Source organism: Phoxinus phoxinus (assembly GCF_949152265.1).
Source record: "Phoxinus phoxinus genome assembly, chromosome: 6".
Taxonomy (NCBI): Eukaryota; Metazoa; Chordata; class Actinopteri; order Cypriniformes; family Leuciscidae; genus Phoxinus; species Phoxinus phoxinus.
In genome coordinates this window covers 36,191,910-36,213,087 of record NC_136881.1, presented here as the reverse complement: position 1 = coordinate 36,213,087, position 21,178 = coordinate 36,191,910, and the positions used below count along the sequence as shown (strand labels likewise).

The window sequence follows — 21,178 nt, the reverse complement described above, 5'->3', positions numbered from 1 at the left end:
ATATGTCAGTGAATTGACCACTAGGCTATGAGGGCCTATGAATTTGCAGCACTTTGATAGATATTAGAAGATCCTCCTTGTGTAAAAAAATACAGGGGGAACGGATCTCGACGGCTGTTTTTTTGCCGTCGGATTCTGTTCCCCCTGTAAAAAAAAACATATGTCGGAATCCATTCCTCCACTCCCATTATGAGAGGTGTTGATGTAGTAGCCTAAAAATGCTTATTTTATTTTGTGTGAGGATGGAACTTACCTGGGACCAGTCTAAATAAATATATTTAGGAGTTTTTCACTTTTATTATGATAGGAAAATATGGGTTTAAAAAAAGGCCACGAGCTAGGACTTGAACTTGTGTCACCTACAAATCACCAGCTCTATATGTGAGTGAATTGACCACTAGGCTATGGGTGCCTAAGGATTAGCAATACTTTGATAGATATTAGAAGATCCTCCTAGTGTAAAAAATACAGGGGGAACGGATCTCGACAGCTGTTTTTTTGCCGTCGGAATCCGTTCCCCCACTGCCATTATGAGAGGTGTTGATGCCTAAAAAATGCTTATTTTATTTTGTGTGGGGATGGAGCTTACCTGGGACCAGTCTATAAAAATATATTTAGGAGTTTTTTACTTTTATTATGATAGGAAAATATGGGATTAAAAAAAGTTCACAAGCCAGGACTTGAACTTGTTTCACCTAAAAATCACCAGCTCTATATGTCAGTGAATTGACCACTAGGCTATGGGGGCCTATGAATTTGCAGCACTTTGACAGATATTAGAAGATCCTCCTTGTGTAAAAAAATACAGGGGGAACGGATCTCGACGGCTGTTTTTTTGCCGTCGGATTCTGTTCCCCCTGTAAAAAAAAACATATGTCGGAATCCATTCCCCCACTCCCATTATGAGAGGTGTTGATGTAGTAGCCTAAAAATGCTTATTTTATTTTGTGTGAGGATGGAACTTACCTGGGACCAGTCTAAAGAAATATATTTAGGAGTTTTTCACTTTTATTATGATAGGAAAATATGGGATTAAAAAAAGGCCACGAGCCAGGACTTGAACTTGTGTCACCTACTAATCACCAGCTCTACATGTCAGTGAATTGACCACTAGGCTATGGGGGCCTAAGAATTAGCAGCACTTTGATAGATTTTGGAAGATCCTCCTTGTGTAAAAAATACAGGGGGAACGGATCTCGACGGCTGCTTTTTGCCGTCGGATTCTGTTCCCCCTGTAAAAAAAACATCTATCGGAATCCGTTCCCCCACTGCCATTATGAGAGGTGTTAATGTAGCGGCCTAAAATATGCTTATTTTATTTTGTGTGGGGATGGAGCTTACCTGGGACCAGTCTATAAAAATATATTTAGGAGTTTTTGCCTTTTATTATGATAGGAAAATATTGGATTAAAAAAAGTCCACGAGCCAGGACTTGAACTTGTGTCACCTAAAAATCATCCGCTCTTGAAGTCAGTGCACTGACCACTAGGCTGTGGGAGCCTAAAAATTTACAGCACTTTGATAGATATTAGAAGATCCTCATTGTTTAAGAAATACAGGGCGAAAAGAATCTGACGGCAAAAAAACGGAATCCGTTCCCATTATTAGAGGTGTTGATGTAGTGGCTTGAATAAAGGTTGATAGTGTTTTGTGGTTAACTGTCATCGTTTACATTTCAGAATTTGGCAGATTTTTAATCCAGAGTGACGTAGATTGAATTTCATTGTACACATTTTGTATTCTTATCAGTTTCCGCTTTCCCTGGGAATCGAACCTATGACCTTAGCATTCCAAGTACCAATGCTCTACTGTTTGAGCTACAGGAAAGCTGTTTAAATAAATGCATCAGTTTAAGGGATCATTTTTATGGAGTTTTTGCTGTTTATTACAGGGGGAACGGCTCTCGACGGCTGTTTTTTTGCCGTCGGATTCTGTTCCCCCTGTAAAAAAAAATCTGTCGGAATCCGTTCCCCCACTCCCATTATGAAAGGTTTTGATGTAGTGGCGTTTAAAAATACAAATTTTATTTTGTGTGGGTATGGAGCTTACCTGGCACCAGTCTATAGAAATATATTTAGGAATTTTTTACTTTTATTATGATAGGAAAATATGGGATTAAAAAAAAGTCCACGAGCCAGGACTTGAACTTGTTTCACCTAAAAATCACCAGCTCTATATGTCAGTGAATTGACCACTAGGCTATGGGGGCCTATGAAATGGCAGCACTTTGATAGATATTAGAAGATCCTCCTTGTGTAAAAAAATACAGGGGGAACGGATCTCGACGGCTGTTTTTTTGCCGTCGGATTCTGTTCCCCCTGTAAAAAAAAAGATCTGTCGGAATCCGTTCCCCCACTGCCATTATGAGAGGTGTTAATGTAGTGGCCTAAAAAATGCTTATTTTATTTTGTGTGGGGATGGAGCTTACCTTGGACCAGTCTAAAGAAATATATTTAGGAGTTTTTTACTTTTATTATGATAGGAAAATATGGGATTAAAAAAAGTCCACGAGCCAGGACGTGAACTTGTGTCACATACAAATCACCAGCTCTATATGTCAGTGAATTGACCACTAGGCTATGGGGGCCTAACATTTAGCAGCACTTTGATAGATATTAGAAGATCCTCTTTGTGTAATAAAATACAGGGGGAACGGATCTCGACGGCTGTTTTTTTGCCGTCGGATTCTGTTCCCCCTGTAAAAAAAAATCTGTCGGAATCCGTTCCCCCACTCCCATTATGAAAGGTTTTGATGTAGTGGCGTTTAAAAATACATATTTTATTTTGTGTGGGTATGGAGCTTACCTGGCACCAGACTATAGAAATATATTTAGGAGTTTTTTACTTTTATTATGATAGGAAAATATGGGATTAAAAAAAGTCCACGAGCCAGGACTTGAACTTGTTTCACCTAAAAATTACCAGCTCTATATGTCAGTGAATTGACCACTAGGCTATGGGGGCCTATGAATTCACAGCACTTTGATAGATATTAGAAGATCCTCTATGTGTAAAAAAATACAGGGGGAACGGATCTCGACGGCTGTTTTTTTGCCGTCGGATTCTGTTCCCCCTGTAAAAAAAAACATATGTCGGAATCCATTCCCCCACTCCCATTATGAGAGGTGTTGATGTAGTAGCCTAAAAATGCTTATTTTATTTTGTGTGAGGATGGAACTTACCTGGGACCAGTCTAAAGAAATATATTTAGGAGTTTTTCACTTTTATTATGATAGGAAAATATGGGATTAAAAAAAGGCCACGAGCCGGAACTTGAACTTGTCACCTACAAATCACCAGCTCTATATGTCAGTGAATTGACCACTAGGCTATGGGGGCCTAAGATTTAGCAGCACTTTGATAGATATTAGAAGATCCTCTTTGTGTAATAAAATACAGGGGGAACGGATCTCGACGGCTGTTTTTTTGCCGTCGGATTCTGTTCCCCCTGTAAAAAAAAATCTGTCGGAATCCGTTCCCCCACTCCCATTATGAAAGGTTTTGATGTAGTGGCGTTTAAAAATACATATTTTATTTTGTGTGGGTATGGAGCTTACCTGGCACCAGTCTATAGAAATATATTTAGGAGTTTTTTACTTTTATTATGATAGGAAAATATGGGATTAAAAAAAGTCCACGAGCCAGGATTTGAACTTGTTTCACCTAAAAATTACCAGCTCTATATGTCAGTGAATTGACCACTAGGCTATGGGGGCCTATGAATTCGCAGCACTTTGACAGATATTAGAAGATCCTCCTTGTGTAAAAAAATACAGGGGGAACGGATCTCGATGGCTGTTTTTTTGCCGTCGGATTCTGTTCCCCCTGTAAAAAAAACATATGTCGGAATCCATTCCCCCACTCCCATTATGAGAGGTGTTGATGTAGTAGCCTAAAAATGCTTATTTTATTTTGTGTGAGGATGGAACTTACCTGGGACCAGTCTAAATAAATATATTTAGGAGTTTTTCACTTTTATTATGATAGGAAAATATGGGATTAAAAAAAGGCCACGAGCCGGAACTTGAACTTGTGTCACATACAAATCACCAGCTCTATATATCAGTGAATTGACCACTAGGCTATGGGGGCCTAAGATTTAGCAGCACTTTGATAGATATTAGAAGATCCTCTTTGTGTAAAAAAATACAGGGGGAACGGATCTCGACGGCTGTTTTTTTGCCGTCGGATTCTGTTCCCCCTATAAAAAAAACTCTGTCGGAATCCGTTCCCCCACTCCCATTATGAAAGGTTTTGATGTAGTGGCGTTTAAAAATACATATTTTATTTTGTGTGGGTATGGAGCTTACCTGGCACCAGTCTATAGAAATATATTTAGGAATTTTTTACTTTTATTATGATAGGAAAATATGGGATAAAAAAAAAGTCCACGAGCCAGGACTTGAACTTGTTTCACCTAAAAATCACCAGCTCTATATGTCAGTGAATTGACCACTAGGCTATGGGGGCCTATGAAATGGCAGCACTTTGATAGATATTAGAAGATCCTCCTTGATTAAAAAAATACAGGGGGAACGGATCTCGACGGCTGTTTTTTGCCGTCGGATTCTGTTCCCCCTGTAAAAAAAAAGATCTGTCGGATTCCGTTCCCCCACTGCCATTATGAGAGGTGTTAATGTAGTGGCCTAAAAAATGCTTATTTTATTTTGTGTGGGGATGGAGCTTACCTGGGACCAGTCTATAAAAATATATTTAGGAGTTTTTTACTTTTATTATGATAGGAAAATATGGGATTAAAAAAAGTTCACGAGCCAGGACTTGAACTTGTGTCACCTACAAATCACCAGCTCTATATGTCAGTGAATTGACCACTTGGCTATGGGGGCCTAAGCATTAGCAATACTTTGATAGATATTAGAAGATCCTCCTTGTGTAAAAAATTACAGGGGGAACGGATCTCGACAGCTGTTTTTTTGCCGTCGGATTCTGTTCCCCCTGTAAAAAAAAAAAATCTGTCGGAATACGTTCCCCCACTGCCATTATGAGAGGTGTTAATGTAGTGGCCTAAAAAATGCTTATTTTATTTTGTGTGAGGATGGAGCTTACCTGGCACCAGTCTAAATAAATATATTTTAGAGTTTTTGCCTTTTATTGTGATAGGAAAATATGGGATCAAAAAAAGTCCACAAGCCGGGACTTGAACTTGTGTCACCTAAAAATCATCCGCTCTTGAAGTCAGTGCACTGACCACTAGGCTGTGGGAGCCTAAAAATTTACAGCACTTTGATAGATATTAGAAGATCCTCATTGTTTAAGAAATACAGGGCGAAAAGAATCTGACGGCAAAAAAACGGAATCCGTTCCCATTATTAGAGGTGTTGATGTAGTGGCTTGAATAAAGGTTGATAGTGTTTTGTTTGTGGTTTGAGGTTAACTGTCATCGTTTACATTTCAGCATTTGGCAGATTTTTAATCCAGAGTGACGTAGATTGAATTTCATTGTACACATTTTGTATTCTTATCAGTTTCTGCTTTCCCTGGGAATCGAACCTATGACCTTAGCATTGCAAGTACCAATGCTCTACTGTTTGAGCTACAGGAAAGCTGTTTAAATAAATGCATCAGTTTAAGGGATCATTTTTATGTAGTTTTTGCTGTTTTATACAGGGGGAACGGATCTCGACGGCTGTTTTTTTGCCGTCGGATTCTGTTCCCCCTGTAAAAAAAAATCTGTCGGAATCCGTTCCCCCACTCCCATTAGGAAAGGTTTTGATGTAGTGGCGTTTAAAAATACATCTTTTATTTTGTGTGGGTATGGAGCTTACCTGGCACCAGTCTATAGAAATATATTTAGGAATTTTTTACTTTTATTATGATAGGAAAATATGGGATTAAAAAAAAGTCCACGAGCCAGGACTTGAAGTTGTTTCACCTAAAAATCACCAGCTCTATATGTCAGTGAATTGACCACTAGGCTATGGGTGCCTATGAAATGGCAGCACTTTGATAGATATTAGAAGATCCTCCTTGTGTAAAAAAATACAGGGGGAACGGATCTCGACGGCTGTTTTTTTGCCGTCGGATTCTGTTCCCCCTGTAAAAAAAAAGATCTGTCGGAATCCGTTCCCCCACTGCCATTATGAGAGGTGTTAATGTAGTGGCCTAAAAAATGCTTATTTTATTTTGTGTGGGGATGGAGCTTACCTGGGACCAGTCTAAAGAAATATATTTAGGAGTTTTTTACTTTTATTATGATAGGAAAATATGGGATTAAAAAAAGTCCACGAGCTAGGACTTGAACTTGTGTCACATACAAATCACCAGCTCTATATGTCAGTGAATTGACCACTAGGCTATGGGGGCCTAAGACTTAGCAGCACTTTGATAGATATTAGAAGATCCTCTTTGTGTAAAAAAATACAGGGGGAACGGATCTCGACGGCTGTTTTTTTGCCGTCGGATTCTGTTCCCCCTGTAAAAAAAAGATCTGTCGGAATCCGTTCCCCCACTCCCATTATGAAAGGTTTTGATGTAGTGGCGTTTAAAAATACATATTTTATTTTGTGTGGGTATGGAGCTTACCTGGCACCAGTCTATAGAAATATATTTAGGAGTTTTTTACTTTTATTATGATAGGAAAATATGGGATTAAAAAAAGTCCACGAGCCAGGACTTGAACTTGTTTCACCTAAAAATTACCAGCTCTATATGTCAGTGAATTGACCACTAGGCTATGAGGGCCTATGAATTTGCAGCACTTTGATAGATATTAGAAGATCCTCCTTGTGTAAAAAAATACAGGGGGAACGGATCTCGACGGCTGTTTTTTTGCCGTCGGATTCTGTTCCCCCTGTAAAAAAAAACATATGTCGGAATCCATTCCTCCACTCCCATTATGAGAGGTGTTGATGTAGTAGCCTAAAAATGCTTATTTTATTTTGTGTGAGGATGGAACTTACCTGGGACCAGTCTAAATAAATATATTTAGGAGTTTTTCACTTTTATTATGATAGGAAAATATGGGTTTAAAAAAAGGCCACGAGCTAGGACTTGAACTTGTGTCACCTACAAATCACCAGCTCTATATGTGAGTGAATTGACCACTAGGCTATGGGTGCCTAAGGATTAGCAATACTTTGATAGATATTAGAAGATCCTCCTAGTGTAAAAAATACAGGGGGAACGGATCTCGACAGCTGTTTTTTTGCCGTCGGAATCCGTTCCCCCACTGCCATTATGAGAGGTGTTGATGCCTAAAAAATGCTTATTTTATTTTGTGTGGGGATGGAGCTTACCTGGGACCAGTCTATAAAAATATATTTAGGAGTTTTTTACTTTTATTATGATAGGAAAATATGGGATTAAAAAAAGTTCACAAGCCAGGACTTGAACTTGTTTCACCTAAAAATCACCAGCTCTATATGTCAGTGAATTGACCACTAGGCTATGGGGGCCTATGAATTTGCAGCACTTTGACAGATATTAGAAGATCCTCCTTGTGTAAAAAAATACAGGGGGAACGGATCTCGACGGCTGTTTTTTTGCCGTCGGATTCTGTTCCCCCTGTAAAAAAAAACATATGTCGGAATCCATTCCCCCACTCCCATTATGAGAGGTGTTGATGTAGTAGCCTAAAAATGCTTATTTTATTTTGTGTGAGGATGGAACTTACCTGGGACCAGTCTAAAGAAATATATTTAGGAGTTTTTCACTTTTATTATGATAGGAAAATATGGGATTAAAAAAAGGCCACGAGCCAGGACTTGAACTTGTGTCACCTACTAATCACCAGCTCTACATGTCAGTGAATTGACCACTAGGCTATGGGGGCCTAAGAATTAGCAGCACTTTGATAGATTTTGGAAGATCCTCCTTGTGTAAAAAATACAGGGGGAACGGATCTCGACGGCTGCTTTTTGCCGTCGGATTCTGTTCCCCCTGTAAAAAAAACATCTATCGGAATCCGTTCCCCCACTGCCATTATGAGAGGTGTTAATGTAGCGGCCTAAAATATGCTTATTTTATTTTGTGTGGGGATGGAGCTTACCTGGGACCAGTCTATAAAAATATATTTAGGAGTTTTTGCCTTTTATTATGATAGGAAAATATTGGATTAAAAAAAGTCCACGAGCCAGGACTTGAACTTGTGTCACCTAAAAATCATCCGCTCTTGAAGTCAGTGCACTGACCACTAGGCTGTGGGAGCCTAAAAATTTACAGCACTTTGATAGATATTAGAAGATCCTCATTGTTTAAGAAATACAGGGCGAAAAGAATCTGACGGCAAAAAAACGGAATCCGTTCCCATTATTAGAGGTGTTGATGTAGTGGCTTGAATAAAGGTTGATAGTGTTTTGTGGTTAACTGTCATCGTTTACATTTCAGAATTTGGCAGATTTTTAATCCAGAGTGACGTAGATTGAATTTCATTGTACACATTTTGTATTCTTATCAGTTTCCGCTTTCCCTGGGAATCGAACCTATGACCTTAGCATTCCAAGTACCAATGCTCTACTGTTTGAGCTACAGGAAAGCTGTTTAAATAAATGCATCAGTTTAAGGGATCATTTTTATGGAGTTTTTGCTGTTTATTACAGGGGGAACGGCTCTCGACGGCTGTTTTTTTGCCGTCGGATTCTGTTCCCCCTGTAAAAAAAAATCTGTCGGAATCCGTTCCCCCACTCCCATTATGAAAGGTTTTGATGTAGTGGCGTTTAAAAATACAAATTTTATTTTGTGTGGGTATGGAGCTTACCTGGCACCAGTCTATAGAAATATATTTAGGAATTTTTTACTTTTATTATGATAGGAAAATATGGGATTAAAAAAAAGTCCACGAGCCAGGACTTGAACTTGTTTCACCTAAAAATCACCAGCTCTATATGTCAGTGAATTGACCACTAGGCTATGGGGGCCTATGAAATGGCAGCACTTTGATAGATATTAGAAGATCCTCCTTGTGTAAAAAAATACAGGGGGAACGGATCTCGACGGCTGTTTTTTTGCCGTCGGATTCTGTTCCCCCTGTAAAAAAAAAGATCTGTCGGAATCCGTTCCCCCACTGCCATTATGAGAGGTGTTAATGTAGTGGCCTAAAAAATGCTTATTTTATTTTGTGTGGGGATGGAGCTTACCTTGGACCAGTCTAAAGAAATATATTTAGGAGTTTTTTACTTTTATTATGATAGGAAAATATGGGATTAAAAAAAGTCCACGAGCCAGGACGTGAACTTGTGTCACATACAAATCACCAGCTCTATATGTCAGTGAATTGACCACTAGGCTATGGGGGCCTAACATTTAGCAGCACTTTGATAGATATTAGAAGATCCTCTTTGTGTAATAAAATACAGGGGGAACGGATCTCGACGGCTGTTTTTTTGCCGTCGGATTCTGTTCCCCCTGTAAAAAAAAATCTGTCGGAATCCGTTCCCCCACTCCCATTATGAAAGGTTTTGATGTAGTGGCGTTTAAAAATACATATTTTATTTTGTGTGGGTATGGAGCTTACCTGGCACCAGACTATAGAAATATATTTAGGAGTTTTTTACTTTTATTATGATAGGAAAATATGGGATTAAAAAAAGTCCACGAGCCAGGACTTGAACTTGTTTCACCTAAAAATTACCAGCTCTATATGTCAGTGAATTGACCACTAGGCTATGGGGGCCTATGAATTCACAGCACTTTGATAGATATTAGAAGATCCTCTATGTGTAAAAAAATACAGGGGGAACGGATCTCGACGGCTGTTTTTTTGCCGTCGGATTCTGTTCCCCCTGTAAAAAAAAACATATGTCGGAATCCATTCCCCCACTCCCATTATGAGAGGTGTTGATGTAGTAGCCTAAAAATGCTTATTTTATTTTGTGTGAGGATGGAACTTACCTGGGACCAGTCTAAAGAAATATATTTAGGAGTTTTTCACTTTTATTATGATAGGAAAATATGGGATTAAAAAAAGGCCACGAGCCGGAACTTGAACTTGTCACCTACAAATCACCAGCTCTATATGTCAGTGAATTGACCACTAGGCTATGGGGGCCTAAGATTTAGCAGCACTTTGATAGATATTAGAAGATCCTCTTTGTGTAATAAAATACAGGGGGAACGGATCTCGACGGCTGTTTTTTTGCCGTCGGATTCTGTTCCCCCTGTAAAAAAAAATCTGTCGGAATCCGTTCCCCCACTCCCATTATGAAAGGTTTTGATGTAGTGGCGTTTAAAAATACATATTTTATTTTGTGTGGGTATGGAGCTTACCTGGCACCAGTCTATAGAAATATATTTAGGAGTTTTTTACTTTTATTATGATAGGAAAATATGGGATTAAAAAAAGTCCACGAGCCAGGATTTGAACTTGTTTCACCTAAAAATTACCAGCTCTATATGTCAGTGAATTGACCACTAGGCTATGGGGGCCTATGAATTCGCAGCACTTTGACAGATATTAGAAGATCCTCCTTGTGTAAAAAAATACAGGGGGAACGGATCTCGATGGCTGTTTTTTTGCCGTCGGATTCTGTTCCCCCTGTAAAAAAAACATATGTCGGAATCCATTCCCCCACTCCCATTATGAGAGGTGTTGATGTAGTAGCCTAAAAATGCTTATTTTATTTTGTGTGAGGATGGAACTTACCTGGGACCAGTCTAAATAAATATATTTAGGAGTTTTTCACTTTTATTATGATAGGAAAATATGGGATTAAAAAAAGGCCACGAGCCGGAACTTGAACTTGTGTCACATACAAATCACCAGCTCTATATATCAGTGAATTGACCACTAGGCTATGGGGGCCTAAGATTTAGCAGCACTTTGATAGATATTAGAAGATCCTCTTTGTGTAAAAAAAATACAGGGGGAACGGATCTCTACGGCTGTTTTTTTGCCGTCGGATTCTGTTCCCCCTGTAAAAAAAAGATCTGTCGGAATCCGTTCCCCCACTCCCATTATGAAAGGTTTTGATGTAGTGGCGTTTAAAAATACATATTTTATTTTGTGTGGGTATGGAGCTTACCTGGCACCAGTCTATAGAAATATATTTAGGAGTTTTTCACTTTTATTATGATAGGAAAATATGGGATTAAAAATGGCCACGAGCCGGAACTTGAACTTGTGTCACCTACAAATCACCAGCTCTATATATCAGTGAATTGACCACTAGGCTATGGGGGCCTAAGATTTAGCAGCACTTTGATAGATATTAGAAGATCCTCTTTGTGTAAAAAAAATACAGGGGGAACGGATCTCTACGGCTGTTTTTTTGCCGTCGGATTCTGTTCCCCCTGTAAAAAAAAAATCTGTCGGAATCCGTTCCCCCACTCCCATTATGAAAGGTTTTGATGTAGTGGCGTTTAAAAATACATATTTTATTTTGTGTGGGTATGGAGCTTACCTGGCACCAGTCTATAGAAATATATTTAGGAGTTTTTTACTTTTATTATGATAGGAAAATATGGGATTAAAAAAAGTCCACGAGCCAGGACTTGAACTTGTTTCACCTAAAAATTACCAGCTCTATATGTCAGTGAATTGACCACTAGGCTATGGGGGCCTATGAATTCGCGGCACTTTGATAGATATTAAAAGATCCTCCTTGTGTAAAAAAATACAGGGGGAACGGATCTCGACGGCTGTTTTTTTGCCGTCGGATTCTGTTCCCCCTGTAAAAAAAAACATATGTCGGAATCCATTCCCCCACTCCCATTATGAGAGGTGTTGATGTAGTAGCCTAAAAATGCTTATTTTATTTTGTGTGAGGATGGAGCTTACCTGGGACCAGTCTAAATAAATATATTTAGGAGTTTTTCACTTTTATTATGATAGGAAAATATGGGATTAAAAAAAGGCCACGAGCTAGGACTTGAACTTGTGTCACCTACAAATCACCAGCTCTATATGTCAGTGAATTGACCACTAGGCTATGGGTGCCTAAGGATTAGCAATACTTTGATAGATATTAGAAGATCCTCCTAGTGTAAAAAATACAGGGGGAACGGATCTCGACAGCTGTTTTTTTGCCGTCGGATTCTGTTCCCCCTGTAAAAAAAAACATCTGTCGGAATCCGTTCCCCCACTGCCATTATGAGAGGTGTTGATGCCTAAAAAATGCTTATTTTATTTTGTGTGGGGATGGAGCTTACCTGGGACCAGTCTATAAAAATATATTTAGGAGTTTTTTACTTTTATTATGATAGGAAAATATGGGATTAAAAAAAGGCCACGAGCCAGGACTTGAACTTGTGTCACCTACTAATCACCAGCTCTACATGTCAGTGAATTGACCACTAGGCTATGGGGGCCTAAGAATTAGCAACACTTTGATAGATATTGGAAGATCCTCCTTGTGTAAAAAATACAGGGGGAACGGATCTCGACGGCTGTTTTTTTGCCGTCGGATTCTGTTCCCCCTGTAAAAAAAAACATATGTCGGAATCCATTCCCCCACTCCCATTATGAGAGGTGTTGATATAGTAGCCTAAAAATGCTTATTTTATTTTGTGTGAGGATGGAACTTACCTGGGACCAGTCTAAAGAAATATATTTAGGAGTTTTTCACTTTTATTATGATAGGAAAATATGGGATTAAAAAAAGGCCACGAGCCGGAACTTGAACTTGTGTCACCTACAAATCACCAGCTCTATATGTCAGTGAATTGACCACTAGGCTATGGGGGCCTAAGATTTAGCAGCACTTTGATAGATATTAGAAGATCCTCTTTGTGTAATAAAATACAGGGGGAACGGATCTCGACGGCTGTTTTTTTGCCGTCGGATTCTGTTCCCCCTGTAAAAAAAAATCTGTCGGAATCCGTTCCCCCACTCCCATTATGAAAGGTTTTGATGTAGTGGCGTTTAAAAATACATATTTTATTTTGTGTGGGTATGGAGCTTACCTGGTTACTTTTACTTTTATTATGATAGGAAAATATGGGATTAAAAAAAGTCCACGAGCCAGGACTTGAACTTGTTTCACCTAAAAATTATCAGCTCTATATGTCAGTGAATTGACCACTAGGCTATGGGGGCATATGAATTCGCAGCACTTTGATAGATATTAGAAGATCCTCCTTGTGTAAAAAAATACAGGGGGAACGGATCTCGACGGCTGTTTTTTTGCCGTCGGATTCTGTTCCCCCTGTAAAAAAAAACATATGTCGGAATCCATTCCCCCACTCCCATTATGAGAGGTGTTGATGTAGTAGCCTAAAAATGCTTATTTTATTTTGTGTGAGGATGGAACTTACCTGGGACCAGTCTAAAGAAATATATTTAGGAGTTTTTCACTTTTATTATGATAGGAAAATATGGGATTAAAAAAAGGCCACGAGCCAGAACTTGAACTTGTGTCACCTACAAATCACCAGCTCTATATATCAGTGAATTGACCACTAGGCTATGGGGGCCTAAGATTTAGCAGCACTTTGATAGATATTAGAAGATCCTCTTTGTGTAAAAAAATACAGGGGGAACGGATCTCAACGGCTGTTATTTTGCCGTCGGATTCTGTTCCCCCTGTAAAAAAAAATCTGTCGGAATCCGTTCCCCCACTCCCATTATGAAAGGTTTTGATGTAGTGGCGTTTAAAAATACATATTTTATTTTGTGTGGGTATGGAGCTTACCTGGCACCAGTCTATAGAAATATATTTAGGAGTTTTTTACTTTTATTATGATAGGAAAATATGGGATTAAAAAAAGTCCACGAGCCAGGACTTGAACTTGTGTCACCTACAAATCACCAGTTCTGTATGTCAGTGAATTGACCACTTGGCTATGGGGGCCTAAGAATTTACAGCACTTTGATAGATATTAGAAGATCCTCCTTGTGTAAAAAATACAGGGGGAACGGATCTCAACGGCTGTTATTTTGCCGTCGGATTCTGTTCCCCCTGTAAAAAAAAACATATGTCGGAATCCATTCCCCCACTGCCATTATGAGAGGTGTTGATGTAGTAGCCTAAAAATGCTTATTTTATTTTGTGTGAGGATGGAACTTACCTGGGACCAGTCTAAAGAAATATATTTAGGAGTTTTTCACTTTTATTATGATAGGAAAATATGGGATTAAAAAAAGTCCACGAGCCAGGACTTGAACTTGTGTCACCTACAAATCACCACCTCTATATGTCAGTGAATTGACCACTAGGCTATGGGGGCCTAAGAATTACCAACACTTTGATATATATTAGAAGATCCTCCTAGTGTAAAAAAATACAGGGGGAACGGATCTCGACGGCTGTTTTTTTGCCGTCGGATTCTGTTCCCCCTGTAAAAAAAACATATGTCGGAATCCGTTCCCCCACTGCCATTATGAGAGGTGTTGATGCCTAAAAAATGCTTATTTTATTTTGTGTGGGGATGGAGCTTACCTGGGACCAGTCTATAAAAATATATTTAGGAGTTTTTTACTTTTATTATGATAGGAAAATATGGGATTAAAAAAAGTCCACGAGCCAGGACTTGAACTTGTGTCACCTACAAATCACCACCTCTATATGTCAGTGAATTGACCACTTGGCTATGGGGGCCTAAGAATTAGCAACATTATCAAGCTGCAGACTCGGAGCCTGCTGCATCTACAGTCCCGCACCCAGAGTCCCGCATTCTCAGTCCCCTCGTTTTTCGAGACAGCGCCACCTGCTGTTCGGAAGATCGTATAACACCCTTATCCAAATGCCATTGAAAACATTGGAATGCAAGATTACGCATTCCAAAAAGTCTCTTTTTATTTAAAGTTATCCAAATAAATATTTTCGTTCCCTGCTTAATGCATGTACCAAAAAAAAATAATAATCATTGTGTTCTCAAACTAACTAATTACCCAGTATTTATTTTTTGAGCGTGGGTGTAATTGAAAGGAAATTACTGATGTAACGGACACAAATACAGATTGAACTATCATCTGAAAAATATTATGTGATATTATATTGCTACAATGTTTTAGTTTGTTTTTGTACAATGTTTCAAATTCCATTTTTTCTTTTAGTTCAACATATAATGGTCTAATTAACATTATACCATGCTAACATTACAAAACCTGTTTTTTTATATTTTGAATGTGAAGCAAAACTCAAATAATAGACAAAACACCAATAAACAATCTGTACTTTATTTAAAGCTGCAGTCCGGCACTTTTTTGGGTTTAAAAATATAAAAAAAGACATTTTTGAAAAAAAAACGTAACCAGCCAGTGTTCAAAACGATCTGCTTGCCTTACCTCGATTCAAAACGGTAAGCTTGTAATAATGATTTTAATTCCAGTGGTACTGGTGGATTTCCGCGGGAATTTCGAGCATGTCTTTGCGTCATTACGTCACTTCTGTACACATAGAGAAGGAGCCCCGGCTAGCGTGTGTGGATGATGGAGGTGGAGATTTAGCTTAGCACTTGGTATGGCGGATCCCGAAAGTTTAAAGCGACAATCACCAGTGACAACTGGAGATTCACCAGTTGTAAAACCTAAAGACTTCGGACTTCAGAGTGGCTACAGAAAAAATATATTTGTCACGTTTTGACGTGATATAAGCAATCGTTAGATTTAATCAGCATGATATAGCTACTGCAATGCTTCCCCCCACCCCCCGAATTTGGTCAGAACAAAAGTGAATGTTACTTACTTGTTCAGATGACATTTTCAGATGAAAATTCTAATGTTGACACTTTCAAAAAGTATACTCTGACATTGCTGATGACAGTACAGTATCCACAGCGACGCGGCAGCGACATGTTCTCCTCAATACATTGTGTTCATCCGCGCTGTTTCATGCCGATTTACCACCCACGCACAGTTAATAATTCCGCGAATAACTGCAATTGCAGATTTCTAACAGAGATGGCGACAAAGAGGAAAAACGACGGACTGCAGCTTTAAAGATCACCTTAATCACTGTCATCTTGCTGTAAACAGGACAAAGCAAAGAAAAAAGGAAGAAAGAATTGTGTTAGTGACTTTATTTTTGTCTTCAATTGCATTCAAAAAACCTCCTCATTTATAAGTCGCTTTGGATAAAAGCGTCTGCTAAATGAATAAATGTAAAATGTAATGTAAATGCATAAGGTAAAATAATTACTTTCTGGTAGGCAAATGTTGCTTCTTTTCGCATTCTTTTTGCAATCACCCGGTCAAATTCCTCAACTTCACTAAAATAAAAGATGAATGCCATTGTCAAAAATATTGTGTAATAATAAAAAAAAATTTGCGAATGCAAATTACAAGCATACCCAGGGTGATAAGTAGGGCCACGAAGGAACACCTCCTCAGCCTCCTGCCAGGATAATGCCTGCAGCTCACATAGGCCATGAATGATGGCCTGTCCATATAAATAAATAAATAAAATGAATTAATTAATGTATAAAACATTTCATATATGGCAATAATAGAAACAATCCAATTGACACATGTGTGGGCCTACCTCAGGAAAAAGAAAACTACAAATGAACTCCACTTCATTTGTGAAGTTCAGTTGAGTTTTACAATTGTGTAGCAGAGCTTTGAGGTGTTCAAAAAGAACGGCACACTGCTGCTCACTGTCCATGTAAACTGGCACACGTGGCTTTAGGGGGAACCACTTTGATGGTTTCCCATTGAGAACATCCTGCGGGGCAAACAAAAAGTGTTGTTTTATATATACACAAGCCATCAATGAATAATTGGCATAACCATTAAAAATATAGCTAAAGAGCATATTGGACAATCAATTGACAATGTTGAAGTTGACAATGATCACAGCCCTGGGTGAGTCATTTAGGAATGCTAATATTTAAATGGTGAAAAATGACCATTTCATTCACTAAATGCTGCTCTGTCCCCTTTGAAGACACAATGCAGTCCACCAGTGCTTCTTCAGTTCTTGTCCGATCTTGGACTGCTTGGACGTGCTGTGGGACATCTTGTGTGGTGCTTCTGCTTCTTTTTAGCCTATACAGAGGTTGAGTTTTTGCCTCCAATAAGCATTTTGCCTCGTCTGTCCAGAAGGCAAACCTGTGCCCATAGCTTGCAAACAATAATAAATAAAAAATTATAGGAATAATAAAAAAAAGAAAAGAAAAGAAATTGTTGCTTAAGAGAGTTATTAAGGGTGTTTAGTTACTCATGCTAAATAAAATGTATTGAAAAAATATTCAAAAGTAATATGACAAATGTAACTCTGAATAATGTTTTACCAAAATGTACAATACTTTTTGACATACCCGTCAATTTGAAATCGTTCCATTAGCATAAGGCACCACCATTTTCTAATCATGGGCATGTCAACCTGAAAGAAATGCCCAGTTAAAGGTCATACTGTTTTACCAAATAAACTTAAAGTAAATAAAATAAACATAAATTTCCTTTTTGTAACTTACCTCTTGGAAATCGAACTCGATGTCACAGACCATTGAGAGGGTGTACTGAAATACAGGAGACAAGCTGTTTTTAACACTGTTCACTAGACCTTACTTATAAACACATTAAAGACCCTACCATCAGCACAAAAACACCACAGTCATTCCCTCTTGTCTGACGTGGCAAAGCCTATGATTGAGAAAATGAGAAAAAGTGAGTTTAGAAATTAATAATAGATAAAAGGTACGGATGCAAAATAATAATCTGAGCAGTAGAATTATCACCGAAAAATCCTTTCCAGTCATTTCTGTCCAGATCCCTGGATCAATTTGGTTGGCAATTTGTCTGTAGAAAAAAACATGAATATGATTGATCAAATTTAAATGACAGCTCATTTGTAACCTGAGAACAGACACACCATGCAAAAAAGGCTAAATGAACGTAGCCAAAACATGCAAGAAATGGCTAGGAGAACATAGCCAAAAATTTGAGTGAAGGCAATAGAACATGGCCTTTAAACTTTGAACAAAGCTAATTGTATAGTAGAACAAAAGCTAGAAATGGCTAAAGGAACATAGCCAAAATTAGAGCCTGAAACTGCATGTCTAAATTCATAGCTGGACCTAAAAATTGCTCTGTATTCCTCATCTCCAAAGCCGGATTCGTGCTCTGCATACTGAGAGTCTAAAAAGACTATCTCCCTTCGAAGTGGCCTCATAATCTATAATGTGTTAAGGTGTAACAAGATTTCATTTTAAAGTTCTTGGAAGAAGCATTGATGATAAGTTTAGTTTTAGAAACACAACAATTACGCTGTAATCAACATATCTATGAGACATTCAATATCTAGTAAGAAATAATTCCTTACACAGACAATGTAGTGGTCAGGGCCATTAGCTTTTGTCCATGCTGGAAAGACTATCAAGTCTTTCATATCTGCATCCTCCTAAAATTGATTTCAGAAATTATGAAATTTTTGAAATAAGAATTATTGCCTTTTTATAGTTTTTACCTCCCACTCACTATATACACTCACTGGTAATGCTGTAACAATGTTTGTGGTTTCCTTCCAAGTAGGAACAACATAAAAGTTCTCTATGCATATATCTTTGCCCTATGGAAAAAGAAAGCAAGCAAAAATGTAGGTTGATTCAGACACATGTATACTCTTTGACAGTTTACATTGTAATATTTTATATACATACAATATTCCGAGCCATTTCAATAATAAGCTGCATGCAGGCGTTTCCAATCTGCAATAAAAAAATAAATTAGTCACTCATTAGTGAATGTTTAAATACAAATATAGCTTTCCAAATGCAGACTGCTTACGTGGGAATCCATATCCCTCAGCAAACCCAAGCTCCAAAACTCCTCTCTAATGAGACACAATTTCCCCTCCTTGACAATAATTTCAGCTCCAGGCCGTTTGACATCCAGCACGTAATCAAGCTATAAAAAAAATGTTAAATAGTCAAACAATAGTGCTCGACTGCAAATGCATGCACATTAAATTTCAACAATAATTTTACCAGTTTTTCTTGCACTGGATGCCAGTCCCTTTCCCATGGCTTTACTGGTGAAAAGTATTCCTACAGGTTTGTTGGTCCCAAAGCAGCGGCTTCTGGTGATGCTGTCTCACTCACTGCAGGGATGGCAATGGTTGCTGTAATGGCTGGTGATGCAGTCTCACTCACTGCAGGGATGGCAATGGTTGCTGGTGTTTCTGAGGGTTTTAAAATGGTGTCTGGCACTGCTACTGAAAGTAAGGTAAAAAAAAAACAATCAAGCTTAGAAATCATAAACTTTGTGTAGCTCCACCTGAGGAAGGGGACTGGACACAACAATGTACTTACCTACTGACACATCCATGGATTCCTCAGATGTTATATGTTCTACAAAAACATAAATGAACAGATCAGTCCAATGAGTAATAAAGTGTTACATTCATAACAAAAGTGCACAAGTACAGTGAAAAATTACCCAAAACAGCCTGGCTGTGGACATTCATTAGAATGTTTTCTGAAACTCCTTTTTCATGTGCTTAAGTCGTTCTTCATTTTTGCGAATATTGTAATGGTGAATTATGTTTCGCATGAGAAACACATGAGTCGACGGCAAAGCCATGTTTAGGAAGTAGTTGTTTTTTTTTAGTTTTGCAAATAACTGTTCCACGACTTGGCTGTTAACTTTTCCAGCCAGTTGCGGGACCAGGCGAAGCTTCCGCAGTGAATCTCGAGCGTCCTTTGTGTTGTCCTCATGGAACCGGTCATACAGAACATAATGTTCTGCTGAACCAGTTATAGGGTGGCCATCAGGGTCAGGATTTTCCTTTTTGCATGTCAGCCAGGGTAGTGACACCTTTACGTTTCCAGCTTTGGCTTTCGCAATGTTTTCTGCTGTTGGGTCCATTAACCTCCCTTCAAATGGTGTGAAGGGTATTGTTTGTGGTTGTCTTAGGTTAGTGTGGGTTGAGAGTCCACGTGCAAAGTCGTAGATGACAATGTTCGGCATATGCTTCCATGAAAGAAGCATGTCCGCAAAATCACGCGGGCTCTCTGCTCGGATGTTGCATTTCAAACTGTAGACAATGCCACACGGACACATAATCACAGCCCAACCACCTAAAATGCAAATACACAAAAGAAAAGCAGATTTTTAGAAACTGTAATGCTTTGTATACTCATGCAAGACCTAATCATGTTATCAATGTCACATTGTATATTTTAGAGTTACTGCTATTACTGTTCTCATTTGCAATATTGAGGTTTACCTGAGGCAGCCCAAATTTTCTCAAAAACTTTGTCATATGCCTCTCGTGACTTCATTTCTTGCGAAAGTCTTAAAAGGAGGTCAGTTCGAGATCCAGTGGCATCCAAACCACACTCTCTGCATAAATTTCTAATCACCTGCACCTATTAAAGAAAATGTGTGTCAGTGAATCCCTTAACCCTTGATAGGACAACAACATAAAATGATGACAACATTGAATAGAGATTTTACCTTCTGTTTGCAGAGCTCATCTCTCAGACGATCCTCTGACACAGTTATCTCAGAGACCTCTGCTGCTTTTGCTGGACGGATCTTGTCAAATTCTGTGTTAAGAACACAGTCTGAGCGCCGTGTATTTCTCCCTATCCAGGGTGCCCAAAAGTGAAAACTTGGAGGAACACTGAATGGATTGTTTTTTTGACCTTTGGTAAACAAAACATGTCAGTATATCGTAGAAATCAGCATTTTACCTTTTGTCTTATCTTACTAAATACAAATCTACATAGGTGTAACATTTAATAATTGCTGGTGGATTTGCTTTCTTACTTGAAACAAATCCACGGGCAATTCTTTCCTCTGTCAGTGCCTTCCAAAACTGTTCTGAATCCACATCTCCATTAAAATCTTCTGGAGGTTGTGCAAGGTCACTCACTAAAGGAAATGAAGAAAAATGTTAATAAACCATGGTCTACCTTTGTGCAATCCATAAACTAAAAGGTTTTTTTTTACCTGACAGATGAAAAGATGCCTTCTTGTGCAGGTCCATTATGACCACAGGCGGATGGTCACCACAGGTCACACAAGAATACTAATATTCATGGTCTGTTAGAGCTTCAAAATGAAGATAACCATGCAAAACTGTATCGGCTGAGGGGAACTGGACACCTGTAGTTAACTCCAAATACTCAACTATTCTGCTGACTGCAGTGTGGACCTACGATATAGAAACGGCACTCTTAATTACTGCTATTCATTAAAATAATAAAAACAACTTTAAAGAATAAAGAAAAAATATACGCATCACCTGCAACAGGTTTCTAATAGTGAGGCAGAGAGGTAGATCAAGAAGGACATGGTCATTGAAATTATGTAGACCTTCACTCCACTCTTGGTACC

At 38.5% G+C, this 21,178-nt stretch overlaps 1 protein-coding gene and 1 long non-coding RNA gene across 2 annotated transcripts; both read right to left on the bottom strand.

Annotated features, from left to right (window-relative positions):
- Positions 1-15,851: 15,851 nt before the first annotated feature.
- LOC307000730 lies at positions 15,852-16,553 on the bottom strand. The gene is made up of 3 exons (XR_013798076.1): positions 16,377-16,553; positions 16,186-16,274; positions 15,852-16,104 (listed from the first exon to the last, which is right to left on the bottom strand). It is a non-coding gene; the product is annotated as an uncharacterized lncRNA (long non-coding RNA).
- Positions 16,554-16,807: 254 nt separating this feature from the next.
- Positions 16,808-20,828, bottom strand: LOC307000536 (HMG domain-containing protein 3-like; the record flags this gene model as incomplete). Its single annotated transcript, XM_079616178.1, has 14 exons — positions 16,808-16,882; positions 17,311-17,355; positions 17,575-17,635; positions 17,914-18,011; positions 18,159-18,236; positions 18,327-18,404; positions 18,496-18,543; positions 18,623-18,742; positions 18,823-18,882; positions 19,481-19,914; positions 20,064-20,205; positions 20,294-20,484; positions 20,609-20,713; positions 20,792-20,828. 14 exons carry the CDS (start codon positions 20,826-20,828, stop codon positions 16,808-16,810), a joined length of 1,572 nt encoding a protein of 523 aa, XP_079472304.1.
- Positions 20,829-21,178: the final 350 nt, after the last annotated feature.